The sequence below is a fragment of the Podarcis liolepis genome (genome assembly GCF_965112155.1).
Source record: "Podarcis liolepis genome assembly, chromosome: 8".
NCBI lineage: Eukaryota > Metazoa > Chordata > Lepidosauria > Squamata > Lacertidae > Podarcis > Podarcis liolepis.
The window spans coordinates 23,226,664-23,251,633 of NC_139560.1; the positions used below are offsets into that span (position 1 = coordinate 23,226,664).

At 42.8% G+C, this 24,970-nt stretch overlaps 1 protein-coding gene and 1 long non-coding RNA gene across 4 annotated transcripts in view; one reads left to right on the forward strand and one right to left on the reverse strand.

Moving 5' to 3' along the window:
- The window catches only part of GRHL2 (grainyhead like transcription factor 2), an 86,762-nt gene extending 62,148 nt beyond the window's left edge, over positions 1 to 24,614 (reverse strand). Inside the window, exon 1 of one of the 3 annotated variants that reach the window (XM_083517302.1) lies at positions 23,148 to 24,614. Coding sequence is in view for 2 of the 3 variants with exons in the window: in XM_083517300.1 (XP_083373426.1) it covers positions 15,948 to 15,967 (20 nt within the window). In the remaining variant the exon portion in view is untranslated. Of the gene's footprint in view, positions 1 to 15,947; positions 16,347 to 23,147 lie in introns of those variants that run through there. The other 2 variants (XM_083517300.1, XM_083517301.1) reach the window with 2 other exon arrangements.
- LOC310713430 lies at positions 16,454 to 18,325 on the forward strand. The gene is made up of 2 exons (XR_014529237.1): positions 16,454 to 17,396; positions 17,435 to 18,325. It is a non-coding gene; the product is annotated as an uncharacterized lncRNA (long non-coding RNA).
- Positions 24,615 to 24,970: the final 356 nt, after the last annotated feature.

Genomic DNA, 24,970 nt, shown 5'->3' on the forward strand with positions numbered 1-24,970 from the left:
GGACTCTAATATCATAGCAATCCAAAGACGCACAAAACAAGGATGCCCACTGTCTCCCTTCTTATTTATCCTGGCTCTGGAACCCTTAGCAATCCGAATCCGAGCGGCCACAGACATCAAGGGAGAGGAGATAAAAGGCAGAACCTATAAATTAGGGCTTTTTGCAGATGACCTAATGGTCACAACACCAGACCCCATAAACACAGCAACCTCCCTAATCAGAGAACTCAACCCATTTGCAGTGGTGTCAGGCCTACAAGTAAATTTTGCAAAGTCAGAAGCTATGTGCTTCAACACCCCTCCTCACACCCAAAAAGAACTCACTAAGGTCACCAAGATAAAACTTTGCCACACCAAGTTCAGATACCTAGGGGTACAAATAACCAAAAACCTCAATAAATTATACCTCCACAACTACAAGCCCCTGCAGCGACAAATAAACAAAGACCTAAAGAGATGGAACAACATGAATTTCACTCTCTCAGACAAAATAGCCATGATCAAAATGATCACCCTCCCAAAAACTAACCTACCTATTCCTAGTGAACCTGCCATAGCTCAAAGAAAGCATTCTGTGTCCTTGAGGCTACCTGAGCCTCCAGAGATAGTGTTGGATCAAGGAGTAGCCTTAGACTATGTACCTGCTCTTTCAGGGAGCCTAGGCTCCCATCCAGAAGGGGCTGCCTACCCAGTTCCTGGATCCAAGAATCACCAGCCCACAATGCTTCCATCTTGCCATCATTTAGTCTCAGTTTATTGGCCCTCATAGTCCATTCCAGCCCAGCAGCTGAAGAGACTCCCCTTATTCTTAAGTTAACAAAATATAGAGATGTGTATCATCAGCATACTACTGACACCACGTTCCAAATCTCCCAGTGACCTCCCCCAGCGGCTTCCATATATATTTAATTATTTACAAATTCATAATCTGCACATTAACAAAAAATACAGCAAGGAAGAGTACAACGTATAATTATGAAAAGCAACAGAAGACCCATAATAACCTCATCAAAAATAAATAAATACAGAAAAAGAAAAATCATGCTGTAAAGATCTAAGTAAAAAGGTTTTCAAAAGACATTTGGCTCCCCTTCTCTGAAAGATTCCTGGGAACTGTAGTATGCTAAGAGTGCTGGGAATTGTGGCTCTGTTAGGGAGTCTCCTAATTAGTCTTGGCACCCTTAACAAACTACAATTCCCAGGACTCTTTGGGAGAAATAGCTGTTAGAAGTGGTACAAGAGTACACTTTAAATGTATGGTACAGACACAACCACGTTCGTTTCTGGCCCTCCCTACGACTAGCGAATGCATAGCAAAATGCATGATATAAATCATGTGCCCTTGCTGCAGCGACATAATTCATAGTTTGCGGAACTGAGCTTCCCTAGATTACTTTAGTGAAATGTGCTTTTTCTTTCGTTTAGTGTTGAACACAGAGGACACACCGGTCAACAATTTCACACAGTGCTTCTGCCTCCACCTGCCCACCACCCCAAAAAAACAACAACACTGTACTGTCATTTTTCTCCCTGTAACTACCGAGTATTGACGCTCTCCCCTGGACGTTTGAAAAAGAGTTCCTTGCTGCTTATCTCACCACGCTTCATTGAAATAACTTTTTATAGGTACCATTTCCTGAGAGTGAGTGGCAGAAGGAACATGGGGGAGGAAGATAAGACGCGGGAGGAGATGATAAAAACGTGGGGGAGAGCCCAATGATTACATTTTCAATGGCGCTCTCCAACGGCACATTGCAGCAGCTCTGCCAAGTGCAGAGAAGGCGCTGCTGCGCCTTTTGTCCTCGCCCTCCCTCTTCCAACAGCTCCTGTCTGCTCCATAGCAAAGGCCTCTTAAGGCCAGAGATCTTGATGCAGCCAACCTCAACCTAGCCTTGACCCTTCCCCTAGGGCTAGGCTTTGATGTAGCAGCTAATTGAAAATGACCCCGGAGGTAGATGCCAATCTATAAATTAAGCAAGTCAAAACCACCTTCAAACTCAGCAAAAAACAAAACAGATGAGACTAATCCAAAGGCTTGCTGTTATTTAGAAAAATATTTCCATATCACTATTCATAAAAAATATCAGCGTAGCTCACCATGATAATACAAAAAAATTAAAATAAACAAATAAATAACTCATGCAATAAAGAAGTTAACACCAGAAACCAGTTCACTATTATGGAAATATGTGTTCTTAGGTGCCTGCATAAGCCTGAACAGGTTTCCAGCAGGTGTGTAAAAGCTGAGTGTGAAACTGGCAAGGAGTTCGAGAGCGGTAGAATTTCGAGAGTGACCCACAAGACAAGTTGTGGCCGGAGGGGTCTCTCTTGATCTCTCCGCCTGGAATTCCAAGGGGGGATTCTGAAAGCTGGAGAAACCAACCACCTCTGGTGGGGTACTCAGGAGATGCTATTGCAGGAAAAGCAACTAAGAGTCTTCTGGAGAAAAGATCTGCTCTGTTTGTTGTGCTCCTCTTTGACAGGCCTTTGGCTGATTAACATCCAGTACCCTTTTCAATGTTTTGGGGGACGGGGGTTATTGGTTTGCTTTCATTCTTGTTTTTATTATGCATTTTGTATTTCTCATCTTGTATTTTTATCTTGCGAACTGCCCCTGAGATCTATGGATGAAGGGCGATATACAAATTCAAATAACTAAATCAGTCAATAAATTAAAACAAATAAATTTTTAATATTAGTTTGCTCTGCAGGTTCTTAGGATTGCCCATGGAGGCACTGGATAATTCTTACACACCCATCAAACCCTTGGTTGTGGTGAGCTCAGAAGGAAGAGCAAGTTTAAGAAAGTCTGAGAAACATTATATTAATTCTTCTCAAATCACCACAGACATTTTCAGACCACGGGAGAGAATATTCTTAGAGCGCTGGACAGGGCATCCTTAGAAACTCAGTCATGGCATGCTATCCTTTGAACACAGTTTCTTTACTTTTATATTCAGAGCACTACCTATTTAAATATCTATCCTAGTTTTGTTTTGCAGCAGAGATGGGGAACCTGTGGCTTGTTGAACTCCAGACCCCATCATCCCTGACCACTGGCCATGTTGGCTTGGGTTGATGGGACTTGGAAGTCCAACAACACCTGGAAAGCCACAGGTTCCCCGTCTGTGCTTCACAGCCTGCCAGGAAGGGCTACAGGTCTCAAGAGATCCTTGGCAGGATGCCTTTGTGATCCTCAGCACCATCTGCTTGCTTGCACAGAGCCACTGGCAAGCAACCATGCACACAAACAGACAATGGAAGCAAGGATCAGAGAGTCAAGGGTAGGTAGTGGTCTTTTCAAAGCGCCGAGACACCAGCAACTGCCTGAGGATGCCAAGGTCTAACACTGATCCTCCTACACCTCGTATTGGGAGGTGGGGCAGGGGAATTAGGCAGGTATGTGGGCAAGACAGATCATTATTCTGCACAGATACGCTGGAGAAAGAACTGCACTGCTAACTTCTATACGTTTCTGAGCCTGGCATCATTACCAAGAAATCACTCCCTGCCTGCCAAGATTAATTAGAGATAGAGCAATTCAATAAATATTTAATTACGAAACAAACTTTTGAAAAAAAATAATTATTTTATTTGGGCTGCTTGTTTGTTTCGTGGCAAGAATGATGCCAGACAAACAGGAGGAGGAAAGTGTTTAAATAAGTCTCATAAATAATAAGCTGTAAGAAAAGGCACCAATACATTTCCACCAGGGAAAATGCGAACAGCGGTTATGAGATCACTTCATTGTTATGCTGTTTCTCGACTTGGCACAGGGAGAAAAGGCAGATGGGCTCCATCCTCTTTCAGAAAACAGTCTAAGTCTGGTTTGATCACTGATAGAAACCCCCATCTCCTCTGCCTGCTTTCTCAAGGTTTTCTGGGGTTGCCTTTCTTCTATTCACCATCATCGGGAGTGAGCATTTGTGGATGACGCAGGGGGCCTTGCTGCTTATCTGACCTCCCTCTGACAAGTCAAGGCTGGAGGGAGGGAGGGCAGGTAAGTGGTGCAGGCCCACTGAGCTGACGTTGGTTACATCTCTGTCTTGGTGATGCTCTCACATCTATGAACAGCAGACGATGTGGGAAAGGGCCATGGCTCAGGGTCAGAGCACACACATTGCCTGCAAAAGATCTAAGGTTCAGTCTCAAGTATCTCTAGGCAGGGCTGAGAGAGATCCTACCCAAAATTCTAGGCACATTTGGAAATCTAAGAAAACGCTGTGAGTAGCACAATGTATCCATTCCACAGAATAAAAACTAGTGATGGTCAGAACACACTTGACTTAAAGTCATTTATATCACTGGCTCTACTGCTAGTATTACAAACTAGAGCCAGTGTGGTGTAGTAAGAGAGCCAGTGTGGTGTAGTAAGAGAGCCAGTGTGGTGTAGTGGTTAAGAGCGGTAGTCACGTAATCTGGGGAACCGGGTTCGCGTCTCCGCTCCTCCACATGCAGCTGCTGGGTGACCTTGGGCTAGTCACACTTCTCTGAAGTCTCTCAGCCCCACTCACCTCACAGAGTGTTTGTTGTGGGGAAGGAAGGGAAAGGAGAATGTTAGCCGCTTTGAGACTCCTTAAAGGGAGTGAAAGGCGGGATATCAAATCCAAACTCTTCTTCTTCTTCTACTACTACTCATATATATAATCGAGGCACCGAATAGCTCCTTAAACCGCTGTCAATACAGTCACCAAAACGGAATGCCTGGTTGCCATTTTTGGGCCAGGCGGCTTGGAAGTCATATTTCTCAATACGACTTTTTGGTTCCCGAAATGTATTCTGATAGTGCAGATAAAACACAACGGATAGAATTCCACAGGATGTGTTGCTAGCATGCGAAAACAGTCAAGATCCAAGGATCTCCAGGCATGCACTTCTAGATCCTGGCGCCCGGGAATCTTCACTTGGTCACAAGTGCAAAATGGGTCTGCAGCCTGGCAAATTTCGAATGCTAGTCTGCCACGATCAATGCATCCCTAATTATTATTATTGTACAATTATAAGATTATTATATAATCTTGGAAAGTTTATAGTCTTAGGAAGCGTGTGGCTGTGACTATCATGAGGGGACCACACATTTCTGAATTTGCCACTATGCTACTGATTATGACGAACCAAAAATGCTACAGAACAGTAAGCAATCTTTTGAGTCGATTAGAGCACTTCATCAACCTGAACTCTGAGCAAAGTATGGGGGGGGGGGGAGAAGCAGAAGGGAGAGGAATAGTAATAGTAGTAGTAGTAGTAGTAGTAGTAGTTGTTATATTTATACCCAACCCATCTGGCTGGGTTTCCCCATCCACTCAGGGCGGCTTACGACATATCTAAAAACATCAATCCTTAAAAACTTCCCTAAAAAGGGCTGCCTTCAGATGTCTTCTAAAAGTCAGATAGTTGTTTACTTCCTTGACATCTGAAGGGAGGGCATTCCACAGGGCGTGCGCCACTACGAAGAAGGCCCTCTGCCTGGTTCCTTGTAACCTCACTTCTCACAGTGAGGGAACCAGCAGAAGGCCCTCAGAGCTGGACTTCAGTGTCCGGGCTGAGCGATGTGTGTGGAGACACTGGGCTGAGGCCATTTAGGGGTTTAAAGGTCAGCACTAACACTTTGAAACGTTCTCGGAAACATTCTGGGAGCCAGTGAAGATCCTTTAGGACCAATGTTATATGGTCCTGGCAGCCACTCCCAGTCACCAGTCTAGTTGCCGCATTCTGGATTAGTTGTAGTTTCCAGGTCACCTTCAAAGGTAGCCCCACATAGAGCACATTGCAGTAGTCCAAGCGGGAGATAACCAGAGCATGTACCACTCTGGCAAGACAGTCCGCGGGCAGGTAGGGTCTCAGCCTGCATACAAGATGGAGCTGGAAGACAGCTGCCCTGGACACAGAATTCACCTGAACCTCCATGAAAGAAAAGAGATGGCTTGATATTGGTTCCACAGCACAGTGGTACCTTGGGTGCTACAGATGCTTCAGGTTACAGACTCTGCTAACCCAGAAATAGTACCTCGGATTAAGAACTTTACCTCAGGATGAGAACAGAAATAGCGTGGCGGCAGCAGGAAGCCCCATTAGCTAAAGTGGTACCTCAGGTTAAAAACAGTTTCAGGTTAAGAACGGACCTCCAGAACGAATTAAGTTCTTAACCTGAGGTATCACTGTATCTGCTTTACTCAAAAGTTCGTTTTTATGTTGCAGTCTTAGAAAAGGCAGGCTACGGGGACATGACTATGGGGATTGGAATAAAGAATGCCTGCACTTCAGAATTAACCACAACACCTTGCTAACCTCGCATTTCCAAATTCTTACCCCACCCTGGCTTTGTTGCCTGCTCACCTCTAGCCCTGCTAAATTGTAAGTTCCTCTAGGCAGGGATCCATCCCCCCCCCCCTTGTGTTATTCGGTAAATCACTGTGTAAAGTGACAAAGATTTTAAAAATGATTTCTTGGGATTTTGAGAAAAAAACAGTGCTGGGCTTGCTGGGCTGATGGGAATGGCTGTCCAAAACATTTGGAGGGCACCAGGTTGCCAAGTGCCAGGTTGCCAAGTGCTTCTGTGCAACAGCGTTCTCCAGCATTTAGTCCACCTGTGTTGTTGGACTGCAGCCCCAGTCAACTAAGCCAGGTGTACTCCAACAACACCTAAGAATGGAGAATAGCGCTCTGCGGTATATTAGTACATGAATCACATGCTACACTTGAGGCTGTGGCAAGATTCCAGCTTCCCCCAGGAAGCACAGCAATGCTTAGGAGGCAGGGAAAACAGTACTTTGAGTTTAGATCATGGGTAGGCAAACTAAGGCCCGGGGGCCGGATCTGGCCCAATCACCTTCTAAATCCAGCCCGCAGACAGTCGGGCCGGATTTAGAAGGCAATTGGGCCAGATCAGCATGTTTTTACATGAGTAGAATGTGTCCTTTTATTTAAAATGCATCTCTGGGTTATTTGTAGGGCACAGGAATTCGTTCATATTTATTTTTCAAAATACAGTGGTACCTCTGGTGACGTACTTAATTCATTCCAGAGGTCCGTTCTTAACCTGAAACTGTTCTTAACCTGAAGCAGCACTTTAGCTAATGGGGCCTCCTGCTGCTGCTGCGCCGCCACCTCTCGATTTCTGTTCTCATCCTGAAGCAAAGATCTTAACCCGAGGTATTATTTCTGGGTTAGTGGAGTCTGTAACCTGAAGCGTATGTAACCTGAAGCTTATGTAACCCGAGGTACCACTGTATAGTCCCCCCCCCCCCAGGTCTGAGGGAACAGTAGACCAGTCCCCTGCTGAAAAAGTTTGCTGACCCCTGGTTTAGATGATGGTTTGTATTGGGCTACCCAACAGCAAGTCTCTGTAGCCTAGCAGCAAGCCTTGCAAGTGTCACACATTATAAAGTGTGAATGACACCTGCAAATCTCTTTGCCTAGAAGTGGCCAAAGTGCAGGAATCATCTCTGCTCCCTTCTCACCCCTGCTTTAGCACTAACTTAGCTCACCCGCTGGAGTCAGGTTTACAGTGGTGCCCCGCAAGACGAATGCCTCGCAAGACGAAAAACTCGCTAGACGAAAGGGTTTTGCGGTTTTTTAGCTGCTTCGCAAGACCAATTTCCCTATGGGCTAGCTTCGCAAGATGAAAACGTCTTGCAAGTTTGTTTCCTTTTTCTTAACACCGTTAATACAGTTGCAACTTGACTTTGAGGAGCAACTCATAGAACGCCGTGTGGTAGCCTTTTTTGAGGTTTTTGGTGATTTTTGAAGCTTTTCCAAAACTTTTCCGACACCGTGCTTCGCAAGACGAAAAATTCGCTAGACGAAAAAACTCGCGGAATGAATTAATTTCGTCTTGCGAGGCACCACTGTAAGTTATTTAAAACTGCAAAAGGAATTCAGGCGAGACAGCTTTTAGACTGCAGGGCTCCGATGAAGGAGATACCGTCAAAATAGCTCCAGGGACAAAGCCATGTTTCCTTATTCGAATAGTGACGGAATAGAAATCCTTTCTTGAGGGTTAGAATGTTTCTCTGTGCTTTCCAGGCTTGTCTCTTAAGCTTGGGAAATTGGGAAACATCTAGAATGCACTGTTTTAAAGTTTGAACTATTTTTGTTTCTGTGTGCGTGGGGGCAGGGATTATGTTCCTTGTTTTAAAACCTCTGGGCCAGAAATGTACTTCTTCACACAAAGAAGTGGGGCTATAAATATTTATTGGAGATTAAATATAGTGGGGAAGCCACCCAAATACAAGCAATTTCAAGCAATCATCTTCAGTGAACCCCAATAAAGTTGTGAGACCCAAGCAAGACAAGCTTTGTAGTAGTAGTAGTTTAAATTCCACTCAGACTGAATACACATAAAAACTAGAAGTACGTAAGGAAAAGTTGGACCCTCCTACTTAAAATATGTACAGACAGATGATGCGTTTCAAAATGCCCTGGTTTCAAGTATTTTGTTTGTTGCGATTCTTTAAGCAGCCTTCCATTCATCCACCTTTCGCTGGTATTTTGGGCAAGACTGGGATCTGAATAAAGCAGGGCTTGCAATTTCAGTTGCACCAGCATCCTAACCCAAACCATCATCCTCATCCCCATATCCTATCGTCACTATTTATTGATTACATTTATATCCAAGAAGCTCCTCCACATTTCATTCTCCCGACAACACCTTGAGATAGGTTAGACTGAGAGAGTGTGACTGGCCCAAGGTCACCCAGTAAGTTTCATGGTTGATCAGGGATTTAATGGTTTCATGGTTGACCAGCCCAACACTCTAACCACTACACCACACTGGCTCCAACTAGCAACGCAAAACTATGGAAGTTTGGTCAAGGGTTCCACTGTGTTCAGAGGGGGCGACTACCTAGTAAGAGTGTTTGAAGATATCAAGTGTCCCTCTTTTCCAGGGACAGTCCCAGATTTACAGAAGCCATCCCAGTTTCTGAATTGATCCAGAAAGTCCCGGTTTTCCTTAGGATATCCCTATTTTCATCAGATAAATGATCATTGGATAAATGTTTCATCGGAGAAATGTTGGAGTGCATGAAGTTATCTGACCCCTAAGCCATCTAAAGGCAGCCCTGTATCGGGAAGGTTTTTTTAAAAACGTTTAATGTTTTATATATATGTTGGAAGCCGCCCAGAGTGGCTGCGGCAACCCAGTCAGATGGGTGGGGTATAAACAGAAAAATTACAACAACAACAACAACAATTGAATAGGATGTCCCTATTTTCATCGGATAAATGTTGGAGGGCATGCAAGCAGAGGTAACAGAAAGAAACACATATACTTCTATAGCTGATTCCTTCTTCCATGACCCTGCCCTTCCTCCACTGGTCTCCCCATATTGAAATTTCAGTGTTAAGTTCCCCGCAAAAGCTGTAAGAAGTTTCCAGATATCTGCAAAATACTACCTTTATTTGCCCTAGAACACAGGAGGTATATACAATTTTTGCTGTTTGAACTTTAATAAATATTACATGAAAGAGAGTATAACATTCTGAAATGCTGATCTAAATCTCGCTCTGCAAAACCTTTTTCTGACCTCAGTGCTGGGCTCTTTTTTTTTTTTTTTTTTGTCCTGCATTCATGTCTTCCAGTCTGTTTCCTGCTGCCCTCAACCATCAACACTGACGCCTGGAGTATTTCATAATATACAAAGACAACCTCAATTAAATGGACGTGAACTGACATGACGGTAAGCTACTACTCTCTCTCTCTTTAAACATTCAGGATTCCACTCCTTCCCCACCCCAAATAAACGCTATAAAGAAAATGCTATTATTTGGATGCAAACAAAGATATGATTTGTGCAGGATACATTATAACAAGACGGTTACCAACAAGACACAAAATATTTTCCTCTATATGGAAGCACACCACAGCACCAAACCTATCCCAGTTTTTCCCACTTAGAGGTAATTAAACATATATACCACATAGCACTATAATTGCTCCCCTGCAGTATGTATTTATTTATCTCTCTCAAGGGCAGTTCAAACATACATAACATTTCCCTTCATGGGAGAATTTAAAAAATAATTCTCATGGAGGAATTACTATTACAGTATTATGGAAACATTCAAACTGATTTGGAAAACCTTGGTAGCCTTGCAGGAAAGATTCCCAAGCAAGATATTCAATTTCCACAAGCTTCTGGTGTTGGATTCTTCCCCACTGCAGTAATTCCACGTGAATTAAAATTCCAACACAGTCTTCCACTCCCTTGCACATATCAAGAGAGCAAGTGTGATCTATTGGATCAAAATCTGAACTTGAATTTGGGCACAGTGCCGCTGAAGTTAAGCACTTGTAAATCTCATTCAATGGAAGAGAATTAAGTTCATGCTTAACTTCTAATTTCTTTAAAAGTTTGCTTACTTTAAGTTTAACTGTGCAAGTTTTAAAGAGACATTGACTGTGAGGTCAAACTTGTGGAATGAAGTACAGAAGAAGGGGGGAAAGCAAATCCAGAAAGGAGAAAACGCTGCACAAAGGCTTCCATCCTTATGCTGATTTAAGAGCAAACAAGTCAGTATAAGAGCCCATTACAGACCCGCCCTCATTCTGTTTTTCTTTCATGCTTTTCATCCATGAGGTCACCAAATTCTATTGACTCTCCTAGTTTTAATTTGGCTTTCAGTTCAAAACAATCAAGCCACCAGGAGATGCAAATTCAGAAACCTCCAGCCAATCTTATCATATATACGGTACCTTCAAGCAGTCTTTTAACAAACAATACTCCTCCCACCCTGGACTGGCCAAAGACATCTTGGCACCTGACACAGACCCCCAAATAGCTACCTGTCAGCTAAGAAGGGGTCAGGGAAGATCTGCATCAGGAACAAGGGGGTAAGAAGGTTTGACATCAGGAACTGCTGCTTTGGTGGGACCCTTCCCCTTGCCTCATGGGCAGGCTGGCCCTGCTCCCAACCCCAAATAAATGAAACCCCTTCTTGAGATGATTGCCCCTCTGTCCAGGATATCACAACTGCCTGGTACAAAATGTGCACCCCTTGGGTCCTAACACAATGTAATGGTTTCCACTATACCCTATATACAACCATGACATGCTCGCTTATAAAAATAATGGCGTTCATATTATTTGTTTGGTGCCAGCAATGCACATGGTGCTTTGCAAAGTATGAGAGCAGGTTCCTGCCCCAAGGAGCTCACAATCGAAAATTCAACACAGAGAAATCAACAGAGGAGGGCGAAGGAGTATGCAGTTGCTTCAGCTGCATGTGACGAGATTTAGTTCCACGGGCATTATGGGATATGCCAAAAGCTTCGTGGAAAAGGTGGGTTTTGAGAAGGGATTTCAACGGGGCTTTTTTTCACCCGGAACTCACCAGAACTCAGTTCTGGCACCTCTCAGGTGGGTGCCGTTGCCATCCTAAGCGAACAATGGAAGCATTCATGTTGAGTTCTGGCGCCTCTTTTTCTAGAAAAACAGCACTGTATACACCTTAGTCGTCACCCCCCCCACTGTTTTTCTAAACTAAAGACCCCCAAATCTTGCAACCCTTCCTTATAGGAGAGTTGCGCCAGCACACTGATCATTTCTACCACTCTTTTCTACAGCTGCAGGATCTGTCCACGTTCAGGATGAAAGATACCCACTCCCTTGTCCTGCAACCTTTGACAAAATATGTTGATATGTTATCTTTCTATTGAATATATCCATTCTCTTCCATTCTCACAGTCTACTCAGAACAAGAATGATGGCGAAGCCATCTTCTCAGATTGTCACTTTGGGCCAATTCGTACAGTTTATTGCCAACTTTTTTTCTGGCAGAGCTCTTTGCCTTTCACAGCAGTATGAGAAGCAGAAATTCAGCAAGTGAAGCTTCTTCCAGCATACGGATGTAAAGCACATGCAGATGTCCTGCAGAACATTCAAAACTTTAAAATAAATCTGACATATACCTTAAAGTGCCACAGTGTTCCTTGTAGGTTTTTTCTGCAACAGACTAACATAGGTAGCCCCTTTGATGCAGCAATGGGAAATTCACCTGTCATGCAGGTGTTAAGGTTTGAAGCTTTCCCTAGAAAAAAAATTGGCAATGCCACTGCAACTCAATGCACACCTAAATGTATTTGATGGTATTCAACCTGTGTGATGAAATTGTCCAGTAGCAACTGGCATTCACTCATCAGCACTCAATAAGGTTTATACACCTTTACCTTGCATCACCATGTAGGGATGGGCAAACAGAACAGTGACATCAGAAAGCCACCTCTTCATGCAGTCAGGTTCAATGATCCACTCAAGCAGCCTATCTACATGAAAAGAGTTGTGTAAATCAGCCTTTGTTCTCATCCCTCTGTTCCTCAGCTCTCTAGAATCATAGAATCATAGAGTTGGAAGAGACCACAAGGGCCATGAGTCCAACCCCCTGCCAAGCAGGGAACGGTTCTTTCTGTATATTTTCCAAGAGGTGAAAAAGGCCAATAAACATCGTGGGGACGGGGGGGGGGGAGGGGAGCAGTGCAGAAAAAATAGCTTTCACAAAACTAATGAGTGCAATCACTTTGAAAGATATCACAAAATAATGCATATTATATTCTTAGACTGTGGGTTTTCAAGTAGCACATAAGACAAGAGAATTAACAAGCAAATTCTGAAGACCTTTTCAAGAGACAAATACATATGATAATTGGACTAAAAAATTTACCCATCCAATCCACCCATAGGCATAGCCAAGGGAGGGCAGGAAGGCAGCTGCCCCCCTAAATCAATCAGTAAGGTACCCCTGCCCGTACGGGCCAGTCGTGTCCGATTCTAGGGTTGTGCGCCCATCTCACTTAAGAGGCCGGGGGCCAGCGCTGTCCGAAGACACTTCCGGGTCACGTGGCCAGCGTGACGAAGCTGCTCTGGCGAGCCAGCACCAGAGCAGCACACGGAAACGCCGTTTACCTTCCTGCTATAAAGCGGTCCCTATTTATCTACTTGCACTTAGGGGTGCTTTCGAACTGCTAGGTGGGCAGGAGCTGGGACCGAAAGATGGGAGCTCACCCCGCCACAGGGATTTGAACCGCCAACCATGCGATCGGCGAGTCCTAGGCACTGAGGTTTTACCTACAGTGCCACCCGCGTCAATCAAAATCAATACAAATCAATACAAATCTGAGGTTCTGCCCCCCCCCAACAAAAGCCTGCCCCACAACAAAACTCCTGGCTTAAATAGTTGTGCCTTGACATATGGCTTCAAGATCTGCTGTGAGTGCAGACATAGCCATGTCTATACTCTACCTAACTTCATTTCCCTGCATCCTTACAAGTTCAATGCAGCTGTACCAGAGTGCAAAAAAAGGCTGATATTTAATTCAGAAGCCTTTCAAGATGCTTTCGGTGAATAAGATGATGGAAGAAAATGTGGTATCCATCATACAAAGACTAAGAATCTCTACTGGTACAACCAACCTGGAATAGGTGACAGTGAGCATAGTGATGTAAAAATCATCACGTGAGATTTTTATTTTTACCACTTTGGTCAGTATATAGTAATATGAAAAGAATTCTATGTGTCTTACTGCACATGCAAATAATTATAAATACTTGATGGCTTAACTGAAAACATTTAGCACCTTCATGAAGTTAAAAAAACAACAACGTTTCTCTAATAAAAAAAGTATTCAAATCTTTGTATCAATTCTTACATCAAGTAAATGACAACTCCTTAGCGGTAATACAGTATATGTCTGGCAGACCAATCCTGTGCACAATTATTCAGAAAGTCCCACAAACGCAGTGGGTCATAGTACCAAGTTAAGTAATCAAGGATAATGCAACCTAAATGCTACACAAATTAAGTTTTGGCACTAGACCAAAATGTGTATCATGAATATATGAATCTCTATAGCCATAGTCACAGAGGGTGAAATGCACTGTACTGTATTTCAAAAACCAAACCAGCCTACACCTGTTTCTTCCCTTCTACCAAAAAGAGTAGAATGTTCAAAACTCTCAATACATTTTGACTGACTCACATTTGAGCACATTTCAGATATGCACGTTTCAGATACTGATCAAACTCCTTATTTTAAATTATTGTCCCTCATACCAAAACATAATGGGCACAGCTTATTTTGTAACACAAAAAGTACCACAGACCAAAACCATCAACTTCCAATTGTCCTAAGGGGTGGTGAAACTGTATACCCCTTCATTCTGGATTATGAAACCAAAATTACCATCACCTTTCAGCTCACAATCTCTAACACAATTTAGTCGGTACCATGTATTGAAATGCACACTTTAACAACCTTCTTATGGAGTTCTTTAAAAACTGACAGTGCAACAAAATGCAGTTGAGTGGTCATAATACACCCATTTATTTTGAAACTTTGACCATACACAAGTAAATTCCCCTACACAAACATTGGGCAGAGGAGGTACAATACAGTTATTTTCTGGTTACAAAACTTAATGTGCCTCGGCTCTCAACCCAGCCAGTCTCCCCCCACCTAACAACCTTCTCATGTTAGAGATTTGTCAGATACCGCACCCTCTGTCTATGGTCAGAACCACCACTTTGCTTAATAACACCCTCCCTCTTTTCTTCCTCCCCCTTTCCAGATGTATGTTGTAGGTCAGCCTAGGCCACAGCTCCAGTGAGGGACTTTCTTCCCTCTGTACATGTGTGTGTGTAGCAGGGAGGTGAACAAGCTCAGAAGAACAATTCAAGGTAAATATATATCTATACTACTCCAGATCTTAAGTTCCAGCCCACTGCAAGGTGCTGGCCTCTCCTTTGCATCAAGAGCATGATCTGATCTGAAGTCACCAGTAAGAAAGGAGCCAGCAATGTCCGCTGAAAAGGAAAAAATAATACAATTGGGGTGGTGGTGGAGAAGCAGCCTATGAAAAACTTCCTATCTTTCCTCACTTTGCGCATGCAGGTAAGCAGGAACAGGCAAGTGGCTAGAGGAGAAGTAACTAGATGAAGCCAATCTACAGCGTGTGTACACATACACACATGCACACACTAGTGCCAGGATCATGATGTCCTTCACAGTTGCTATGTTAAAGTTCAAGGAAGCTTTTATGCTAACGCTACTTGGATTTGTTTTAAACTTCCTTAAGCACTAGGCTGCCATGCTTATTTCAAGGTGTCCTTATATTATGATTTCCCTAACCATTCCAACTTCTTTAATCAAGACCCACTATGTACGAATCACAAGTGTGCTGGCTTTTAAGGAAGAGAACTTTACAGAAGTTTTCATCTGGTGTAGAAACCCTCAATGTCATGCTGATTGGGATTTTTTTCCTTTTTTAAATGACAAGCAATCTGTTGAAAAAGGGAGACAAAACTTTTGCATGAAATCACTTCCTCTTACTGCGTATGGGAGAACAAGAGACACGGTCATTTTTCCTTTACACCCTTCGACAATGCAGTTATTTTATGATATTTTCACACACACACCCAAAAAAAGAGTGGCTTGGAATAAAATGAGTTCCATGAGCTCCATCTTCTACTTCTTTCTGTCCGACAACACAGGTACAGAAGTGCCAAGAGAAGGGGAAGAAGATGGCCGTGTTTCTGATCCGGTATATAAAAGCTCTTTTGTTGCATTCACACACAAAAGCCAAGAATCGCTTTTCATCTCTAGGCCCTGAAGGAAAGGGAAGAAATTGCAAAAAGAAGCAGCAAAGTTCTCCCAAAAGTTTGTGAAGGGACACTGGGAGTTCAGAATGAACAACAATCAATAAATAAAAAAGATTGGAAAAGGAATGGGGAAAGCAAGGTGAAATCCAGCAGTTCTCCTGTGGGTGCTATTCAACCTCTTTTATGCCTTGTATAAAAGAGGAAATGTAATCCCAGTAGGTCCACCACCGAGATTGCTTTTTTTTTCTCCTCCTTCCCCTTTCTTTTTAAGGGGGGTTAAAAAAAGAAAACACAACCAACCAGTTGATCCGTTCAGGAGCAGCAAAAGTAGCAAGCTGGCTGTGATCACTTACTTGTCCGTCTCTTGTGACATGTTTGATCCAATGAACTCTCTCCCCTTTTCCAGATGCCTCAGTCTCTCTGGTGAAACTGGACTTTCAAGTCTGTGCAGGTAAAGGTGTGTGTGTGCGCGCGTGAGCGAGCGAGCGAGCGAGAGCAAGCGAGCGCCCGGGACGGCAGAACCAGAGCTACTGGTAATTCTGCTTTTCTTCCCCCCCTCTTACTTCTCCCTCAGCCAGCCGCGGAGGTAGGAGTGGGACAGGTAAAGCCCCCTTCTGCCCGCCCCTCGCATGTGAAAAGGAGACTGGCTAAGCTCGCCTGCCCGCCCTCCCTCCCTCTGCCGTTTAGGGCACCGCGCCGGGAAGCAACAAAAACCCAAAGGCGCCTACAGGTAAACTTTCCCAAGAGGACTTGGATTCTTTCACTGAAGGATACAAGGCAAGAGGGACGAGCTGCGAGCTGATTGGGCCGAGCGGGGCCTCAGGTGAGCAGCCATTGGAAGAGGCGCGCTCAGGTAAGGCCCTTCGCTTAGAACGCCGAGCGAAGCCGCCTCGTTGGGAAAGCGGCGCCGGAATGGTTGAGGGAGAGCGCTAGCTGCAGGCCCAGAGGCGGGCTGCGTGCGGGAGCCATGCCGGGGCACGCGAGGCCTGGCCGGCTGGAGGACGCGCTGGGTGCCTGACGACGCTCGAGGGGAGGCCGTGGTGGCAGTGGGAGGGGAATAAAGGGGCGCAAGGGCGCCTTTGAGATACCTATACGAAGAAAGCCCTCGTGAGCGTGAGGGAAAGAGCGGGGCTTAGAGGCCCTCGCGAACTCTGCCTTGGCTTGGGCCCGTTTTCTCGGGGCCCAGCGGCCGCCTCCGCCACCCTCGCCCAGCCACGGGGAGGGAGGAAAATTGCCGACCAACATGGAGTCTACCGAGAAGACCACAGCTGACCACCATCTCGCTTATGGACCTATGCAAGAGGGGTTGTGGGATAGAAACGGCCGGGCCTAAAGCGCCTTTCTTCCACAAGTCGTTACCTCCTTGTAATTTGGGACTTACAAGGATTTGCAGGCCTGCCCAGGGCCATAAAAGGCTCCAATGAATACTTCTGCTCAGCTCTAAATCTCATTTCGTATGGAGTGGCATGCTTTGGGCTGCTAAAGCCAGGGAAGAGAAAAGGAAGCCAATCTCATTTCCCCCTATTCTTGAGTTTCTCCCAGGCTAAGAGAGAATTGAATTTATTGCATCTTTCTCTCTCTTCCTCTCGCAATTTCAGTAACGTTTTAGTTGGTACTCACTAAGCTCCGAGGTTATGGATATGTGGCGGAAATATTATTTGAAACGTCTATATCCTGCCTTACTGCCGGACAACAGGCTTCCAGTGGGGCAGACAATAAGTGAAAAATCAATGCACAACACGACTTTAAAGGTAGTGTTGACATATGAAGGAAAATGCCCACTCCCCAAGGGTTTGGATTCTGTCGTGCTTAGTACTCTGCACCTGTCTGCCTTCAAGAGTATGCACTAAGTGCGCATCTCTTATTTGTAAATGTTTTCATGACCTGCCAATGAAATACAGAGTTCCCCCACATATTTTTTTCTCCAAGAGAGGCAATTTTGTTCTGGCTATATCGGCCTTCTCTTCAGGCAGAGGCTTGGCAGTCAGCAATTCAGCCTGCAATTCTGTGCCTACTTATTTGGGATTAAGCCAATTTAAATGCAGTGAGACTTGCCTTTCAGGAAAACATGGATAGGTTTTAGGGTGCATTTATTGTAAATAGTCACTAACTAGCTCACTGATCTGTGGTGCATAAAGATAGGCAACCAAGATAGGGAAGGCATTGTAAACTTAATGAGAAAGAGGGTTTTTTTCCAGACTGTTTGCTGATGTGCCACAAATGACACAAACAGGTATTCTTTATTAGGTGGGCTTGTAAAAATGTGGACTGTTAACTTTTATGGTCCGGCTTGCAAAGCAGAAGTAATTATGAAATTTACCACCCCAAAATGTGCTAGTGGTCACTGGTTGGATTTTTTTTTTTAAAAAAAGGATTAGACAACATAGTGGGAATAGCCTTGTAATTTGGGGGTTAAATGGAAACTAATGGAACTTCAGTTTATAGAGACAGTTTACCTCTGAGTACCAAAATGGGGACAAAGGATTACATGCTAGTCCTACTCAAAGTAGACCAATTGAAATTGGTAAACCTAACTCATGCCCATTAACTTCAATGCGTCTACTGTGACCAGGACTAGCATTGGCTCCCATTCATCATACTAATTTGGGTGGCTTTTTGTCCTGATCTGGCAAATGTTAATGTGTTTTTAAATAAAATTAAACTTTAATTCCAAACATGTTTTATTTGGAAGTGAGATCTGTTGAATTCAGTAAAACATGTTTCCAAATAATGTGAGTTTAGGATCACAGCCTAACACCCTAATCTTAAACACATGTGGATGAAAGTCCCATTGAAATTTACGTTCCATCTGCTGCTTGACTTTAAATACTTGTTGATTCATGCTTCAAGTTGTAAATCAAGAAAAGCTGTACAGTGCAACTTTCCTTTCCAGAAGTCTACCACATCCCTGTAACTTCTTTTTTATATATATCTGCCACTGAACCTGCTGCTCAGTAAAGTAAACATTTTCTCACTGGAGTGAGTGCTGCAAGAGATCAAACTAGTAGAGTAAGTCTGCAGTCCTGTGCATGCTTCAGGTGGGAGTAAGCACCAATAAAGAGAGCAGGACTTGCTTAGGAACAGGTTGCACAAATTTTATTTACTCTTCCGGTTCACAATCATTTCTCATACTTTCACTTTGGCTAGTTTCTTCAACGAACATCTGTAGCTCTGCTGTCACATTGCTTTGCTGAAAGGAAACAAGTTAAAAGGCAACTGTCTTTACACATCAGCCTACTTTATGTGTGCATATTTTGCTCCATTTAGTAATGGTATTGTTTGGACTTGCCAGTTGAGGACAGAGAATCAGGTATTCAAATAAGGTTTAACTAAGGTTACAGATTATACTTATAATTATAAGCACCTAAAATTATGTGTTATGAAAACTGCTAAAACAAATCTATGGGATAACAGGTGCTAATGGCTTGTGCTTGTATCAAAGCAATGCTGTTAACAAGTTCAATGCAAAAGAGCAGATGTTTGATGTTGCATTGTCTTAGTGCTGGGGGAGGCTTATCATGTGTTTGCACGTATGATAGCTTTTGTGCCAGATTTCAGTTAGGAGCACCAGACACAAAGCCAGCTGCTAATTTTGCAACAGGTAGCACTTACTGTTAATCCTTCCTACATCTTAAAACTTAGCAACCGTCTTTCTTTATTATTAGGGACTTCTGTGAGTCATTATGTCCAAGAAGGGCTCTTTCTTTCTTTCTTTCTTTCTTTCTCAGATGCATTGCAGGGAGTTGGACTAGATGACCCTCTGAGTCCCTTCCGATCCTATGATTTTATGTAAGCTTGACTTAGTATCTCCAGTTATATGATCCTTGGTAACTCCTGCTTTCAGGCGTTGTGGCACTCATAAATTAACCTGGGGGATGGGAGACTTACGTAGCTGCTTCTGACTTGGGGAAGGGCAAAATGTCACATTTTAGGATTCGATCAAAGCATATTTACATAATTGGTTTACATATTACTGACTTTCTGTCTCATCCTAAAATGTTTACACAGAAATAAAACCCCATTGAGCATTTCCTAGTAAATGGATTTATGACTACAGTGTTGCTCTGTTGACTTTTGTTGTCCCCATATGCCTAATCAAATACAGTCAAGTATCAAGGGAACGTAGCCAATATTTTTTTTAGTTCAGGAAGAACCACTCTATTACAGTGGAAACACTACCATTATTGTTGTTTTCTTTTATATTTATATATAAATATATTGGACGAGATTGGCTTTCTCGGTGTAAGGAGTAGACCATATAAGTATTAGCATTAAAGATTGCCCTTTATGGCAAATTGCTACTTGCATTTGTTTAATGAAAGCAGCTGTATATAGAATGTGAAGACTAAAAAGTGGAAATGCATTTTGGTCATAGATATGAGCAGAGGTATCAGGAAGGCTAAAAAAATCATGCTAAAAATATGCTAAAAGGGAGGAAGGCATAGAAAGCATCAGGCCTCCTCTAGTCAGACCGTCCCTCCCATCTCCCTCCCCCAGAACCAACAGACACAATAGTGGATGCTCTTTAAATGCACTCTCAACACAATCTGACTTTTTCAAGCTTCTTCTTTTTTAAATGAGTAAATCCTTTAAATACTTTGTCAATAAACAATGACGCTATTGAAGGATTTGCTTCCTTATTCCAGTAAAGAAAGCAAACACCTCAGAATAAACATGCTTATGTTTACACTTTCCACAATTCTTCTGCCTCTACATTCTATTATACGTTTTAATTTCCCAGGATTTCTTGCTTGGTTCATGTAAATGCTTTGTTTCTCCAACACATAAAATTAGTTTGATACATTTCTAACCTACAGATATTCTACACATATGTTTTTAGTCTACTTAATTAAACAGGTGGGCAAAGCAATCCTAACCCCCAGTCTACACTGCTGGAGGGTACTAGAATGCAGCAGAGGTTTCTTCTGCTGTAGACACCCCCACTGCAGCCACCAACAGCACAGCCTGTTGACAGGCCACCAGCCAGTAGAAGGCCCCTAAATAGGTCAGGGCAGCCAGTTATTTGCTGGATCCTACCAGAGAACAGCCTAATCTAGATAGTCTTAGTACTCCCATCCATCACATTTAGTTAAGTGGGGGAGCAATCCCAGCACCACGCATTTGAATCCCTTACAGTCACACTGACTAGGACAGAAGGTATGTGGGCGAGGTTCTTAATGCTTCAAGTCTCATAATGCAGTTGATGTGCATATAAATCTGTGCACCACAGTGATTTCAATAACCTTTCAATCTGGAATGAGCGGCTGCAAGTTGTACAAATTTGGCAAAACTTGTTTGCCACTGCAACAGCCCATGTGTGAGACAGCAAGCGCTGGCAAGACATAATTTGTCTGCTGTCAAGTATGTCATACCCATGAGTTTTAGAATTATTTTCTCTAGCTAGATAACAGACAAAGAAGCATACTTGTCCAGCTTTGAGCTTACAACATTGCCAAGTGCTTCATGAATTGTTCAGTTCTTTATTTGTGTCTGTGTGGGTAATATTTGCAGTGGCCAAGAGCGTTTGTGGTGACTCAAGCTTGCATCTTCTCTTTTATTATTTACTTCATTTCCATCTCACTCTTTTGCCATAGAGCTTAAAGGTTACACATGGGTTTCTTAACTCACCTGTCCCCAAGCTTCATCTTCACAGTAATCCTTTGGAGAAGGTTAGGCTAACCAACTGTGTAGCTTTGGGATGCAGTTGGGGGAGTTCTTTGTTTGAAAGCACTTGCATGTCAAAAGTCTCCATTAACATGGACAGTTAGAAGGTTTCTAGCCTAAATTTGCATCCTGCTATGTTAGCTTCTGCATACAAACCTATTTTTCTATTTAAATAATGGGGGCTTATTTAATTTATTCATAAGACTTCAGCAAAGCTTCCAGGGCAGTTTACGAAAAGAAGATAAAATTCCTATAGTTTCATCTCAGCTCGAAAGTGATAGCGGGAAAGATTCCTGAGTAGCTATACAGATTCTTATTTGCCTTTTCAAGGGAGGGAATGATTTCTGATGGGAAATACTCTGAAACCTTTAGGCAAAATTAAAGGGGGGGTGGTGCTCAAACCACATGAAAGATGATGAGAAAAACTGCTTGATTCTTTTTTAAGACAACACTTAAAAGGGCTTGGTCATAATTTTCTTGGAAATTGCTTTCCAGCTATAGTTAACAATAGCCTGACACTAAGTTTAGAAGTCAAAGTGCCTCTGGCCTCGGTTGAATATTGTTTCAGCCATCTGGAAAGATAAGCTGCCTGGATGGCATACAAATGGGAAATGAAGCTATGCTGGGAGAGATGATGTAGATAAGACCGCACCGTAGGAACATGGGGTCCTTGGTAAACATTGTGATAGATGCACCATGTGACTGTGGTTGGTTGGGCAGAGGTGAAATGCTTATATTAGACAGTTAGCAAATTATACCATCATCTAGCATTAGTATGTTCTGCACTGCAGTCTGTTGAAAGTGTTTGTCCACTGTGTCTTTAGGCTTGTCCACACTTCACTTGTCCTGTGTCTAGAAAGCATGGAATCAAGAGGTTTTCATTTTTGTCCATACTTTATAGGCACAGGTCCAAGAGGTTTTCTGTTTCTCCCACTGCTTTTTCCTGGAAATCCCACAAACATCAATTCGCAGAAAACCCAGTTGATGTTTACTCCGATTCAGTGGTAAAGAGCGGGTTTTCCCAGGGGAAAGGGACAGGACAAGTGGAAACGTGAACGGCCTCATTCGCTGTAAAGGCCGTGTGTATGAAAAACGTGTGCATATTTGTTTCTACTTTCAACTGTGCTTGGATCAATCTCTTCTTGGAATTTCCATGCATGAACAAGATGTGTTCCTTCACTATTTACATAACATTGCCTTCTGGCTGTCATCCAGAGACAGTCAATTTCTCCTCTGTTTTTATATTACTTTTGTTGAAGATAAATTCTGAAGTCTGTCTCTCAGGTAAGTGTACTTCATATTGAGGTGTCAGCTTAGTAGTTTTAAAGACATAGCTCCCTGTTTTATATGCTATGCAAATGCACTTTAGGAGCATATTATTCCTACTGCCTTCAAGCGACCACTAGAGTATGGCAATTGAAGTCATTGGCATACTCTGGAATTGCTAAGGAGTAAACAGTGTTTGCTGTTTTCCTCTGAAAATCAGTGAGATGAAATTGTATTTGAACGATTGATGTTTTTATTATGTTTTTAGATATGTTTTAAGTCACCCAGAGTGGCTGGGGTATAATAAAATTATTATTGTTATTGTTGTTGTTGTTATTGTTATTGTTAATACAGTGATACCTTGGTTCTCAAACTTAATCCATTCCGGAAGTCTGTTCCAAAACCAAAGCGTTTCAAAACCAAGACGTGCTTTCCCATAGAAAGTAACGCAAAACAGATTAATCTGTTCCAGACTTTTAAAAACAACCCCTAAAACAGCAATTTAACATGAACTTTACTATCTAACGAGACCATTGATCCATAAAATGAAAGCAATAATCAAAGTAGTGTACTATAAAATAAATAAGACAGTACTGTAGATGATTAAAAAAAAAAAATCTTACCTGCACTGATGATAGTCATTGTTTGGATGGGGGGCTTTTACCCATTTCCACAGTCACACAATCAGCCAACCAACCAATCAGTAGCTGAACAAGTGTTGTGATGCTAATTGGGAAGTCACAAAATGATGCCCTGCTGATGTGTGGGAATTTCATTCTGTGGGATTAGTCACTAATTAGTGGCTGACAGTTGACTGTACCTCTCCCAGTCCCCACCTAAACCAAGCTTAGCACACTCAGAGAGGCCCCATGTGATCCAATATTACCGTTGCTAAGAGCAATTAAGCAAATGCATTTTGGCAACAGAAAACTATAGTGTGATTGTGTGAATATTAAAAGTGGGTTGCAGTGCCCAAGTCGCAGAACAATGAACTATATAATTAGATATGGTGCTAAATGTTTACACAGACATTTTGCAACTTCAAAACCATGGGGAATGTTCTGCAGTAGCAAAGAAGCCTGTTTGTCTGCAAATCCAAACAATTCTTCCTTCTCCCCCTGTTTTGTGGCTTTAGAATGAAGTAGAATATATAATACACATAAGAAGAATCTAAATCTAAAACTGGATTTTATCCAGAATAAGAAAAGAACATACGATCATAATTTTCAGCACCTGCTTAAAGCATTTTTGTTTAGGCAAGCCTATCCAGACACACAGATATTTTATATGCTTTCATCTCTTTTGCTTTTAATTACTTTTAAATGTTTTGTTGACAATTTTAATATTATTGTAAGCCACTTAGAGGTTTTTGTAAAATCAGGCAGCATATAAAATGTGTTAAATATGAGTAGAACCCCTGTCTACAGTAGAATTGCTGGTATTCCCTCATGCTTGAGTGATTGACCTCTAATGTACATGGAAACTGGTGTGTGGCCTTATTTAAATGGGTCGTTGGGTCTGCAGAAATAATCTGCAAGCTCAGGATTCCCTATCCCTCTCATTTTAATCAGATCGGCAGTCCCTTGTGCATGCTAGTATTTGAGGGGACATGCCTTTTTGATGTGCAGAAAGTGTGCAGATATGGAATGATAATTTTTAAATATGGCACCAGCCATGTAGGCCTGGGTGGGGAACCTCTGGCCCTCCAGATATTGTTGGACACCATCTCTCACCTACCCCAGCCAATTTGGCTAATAGTCAGGGATGATGGGAATTGCTGTCCAAGAACATCAGAGAGCAGCAGGTTCCCCACCCCTGATACTGACACTCCACGCCAGATCTTCTTTTCTGCATGCCCAGTAGTGCTTGTAAAATCAAGGCTTATTATGGGATTCACCTGGAGAAACGGGGAATTTGAAGAAATCCAGGCAACTTAATTCTACATTTGTCTGCTCAGCGGAAGCTGAGGATCTACATTTCCATACCTACATATACAACCTATCAGAATGACCTCTTAGGGTGGCCACTGAAGCGTCACAAAGAGGAAATGTATCACCCCAAAATGAGAACAGAGTAGGACACAGATTTGCATATATATATATATATATATATATATATATATATATATATATGCATGCCAATTTAGAGACAATTACTATAACTTACATAGAAATACAGTATTTCTCACAGAGTGAAGAAGATTGTGACTGGGTGATCTGTTTGACAGCTCAGTCTGCTGCTCAGGTGCTGACTTCATGGGCAAAGTCAAGGTACCTGCTTTGTGGGTTTTGTTGTTGTTCTCTTTAAGCCAGACTTGAACCAGGCAGTCCTTCAAACAAAGAACCGTCCTTTTAAAAAGTAGGCTACATGGCCCCTTTAGATCCTATTTCAACAATACTAATTTAACCGAACTCTTGATTATCCAAGGATGGTGGTATCTGACTAT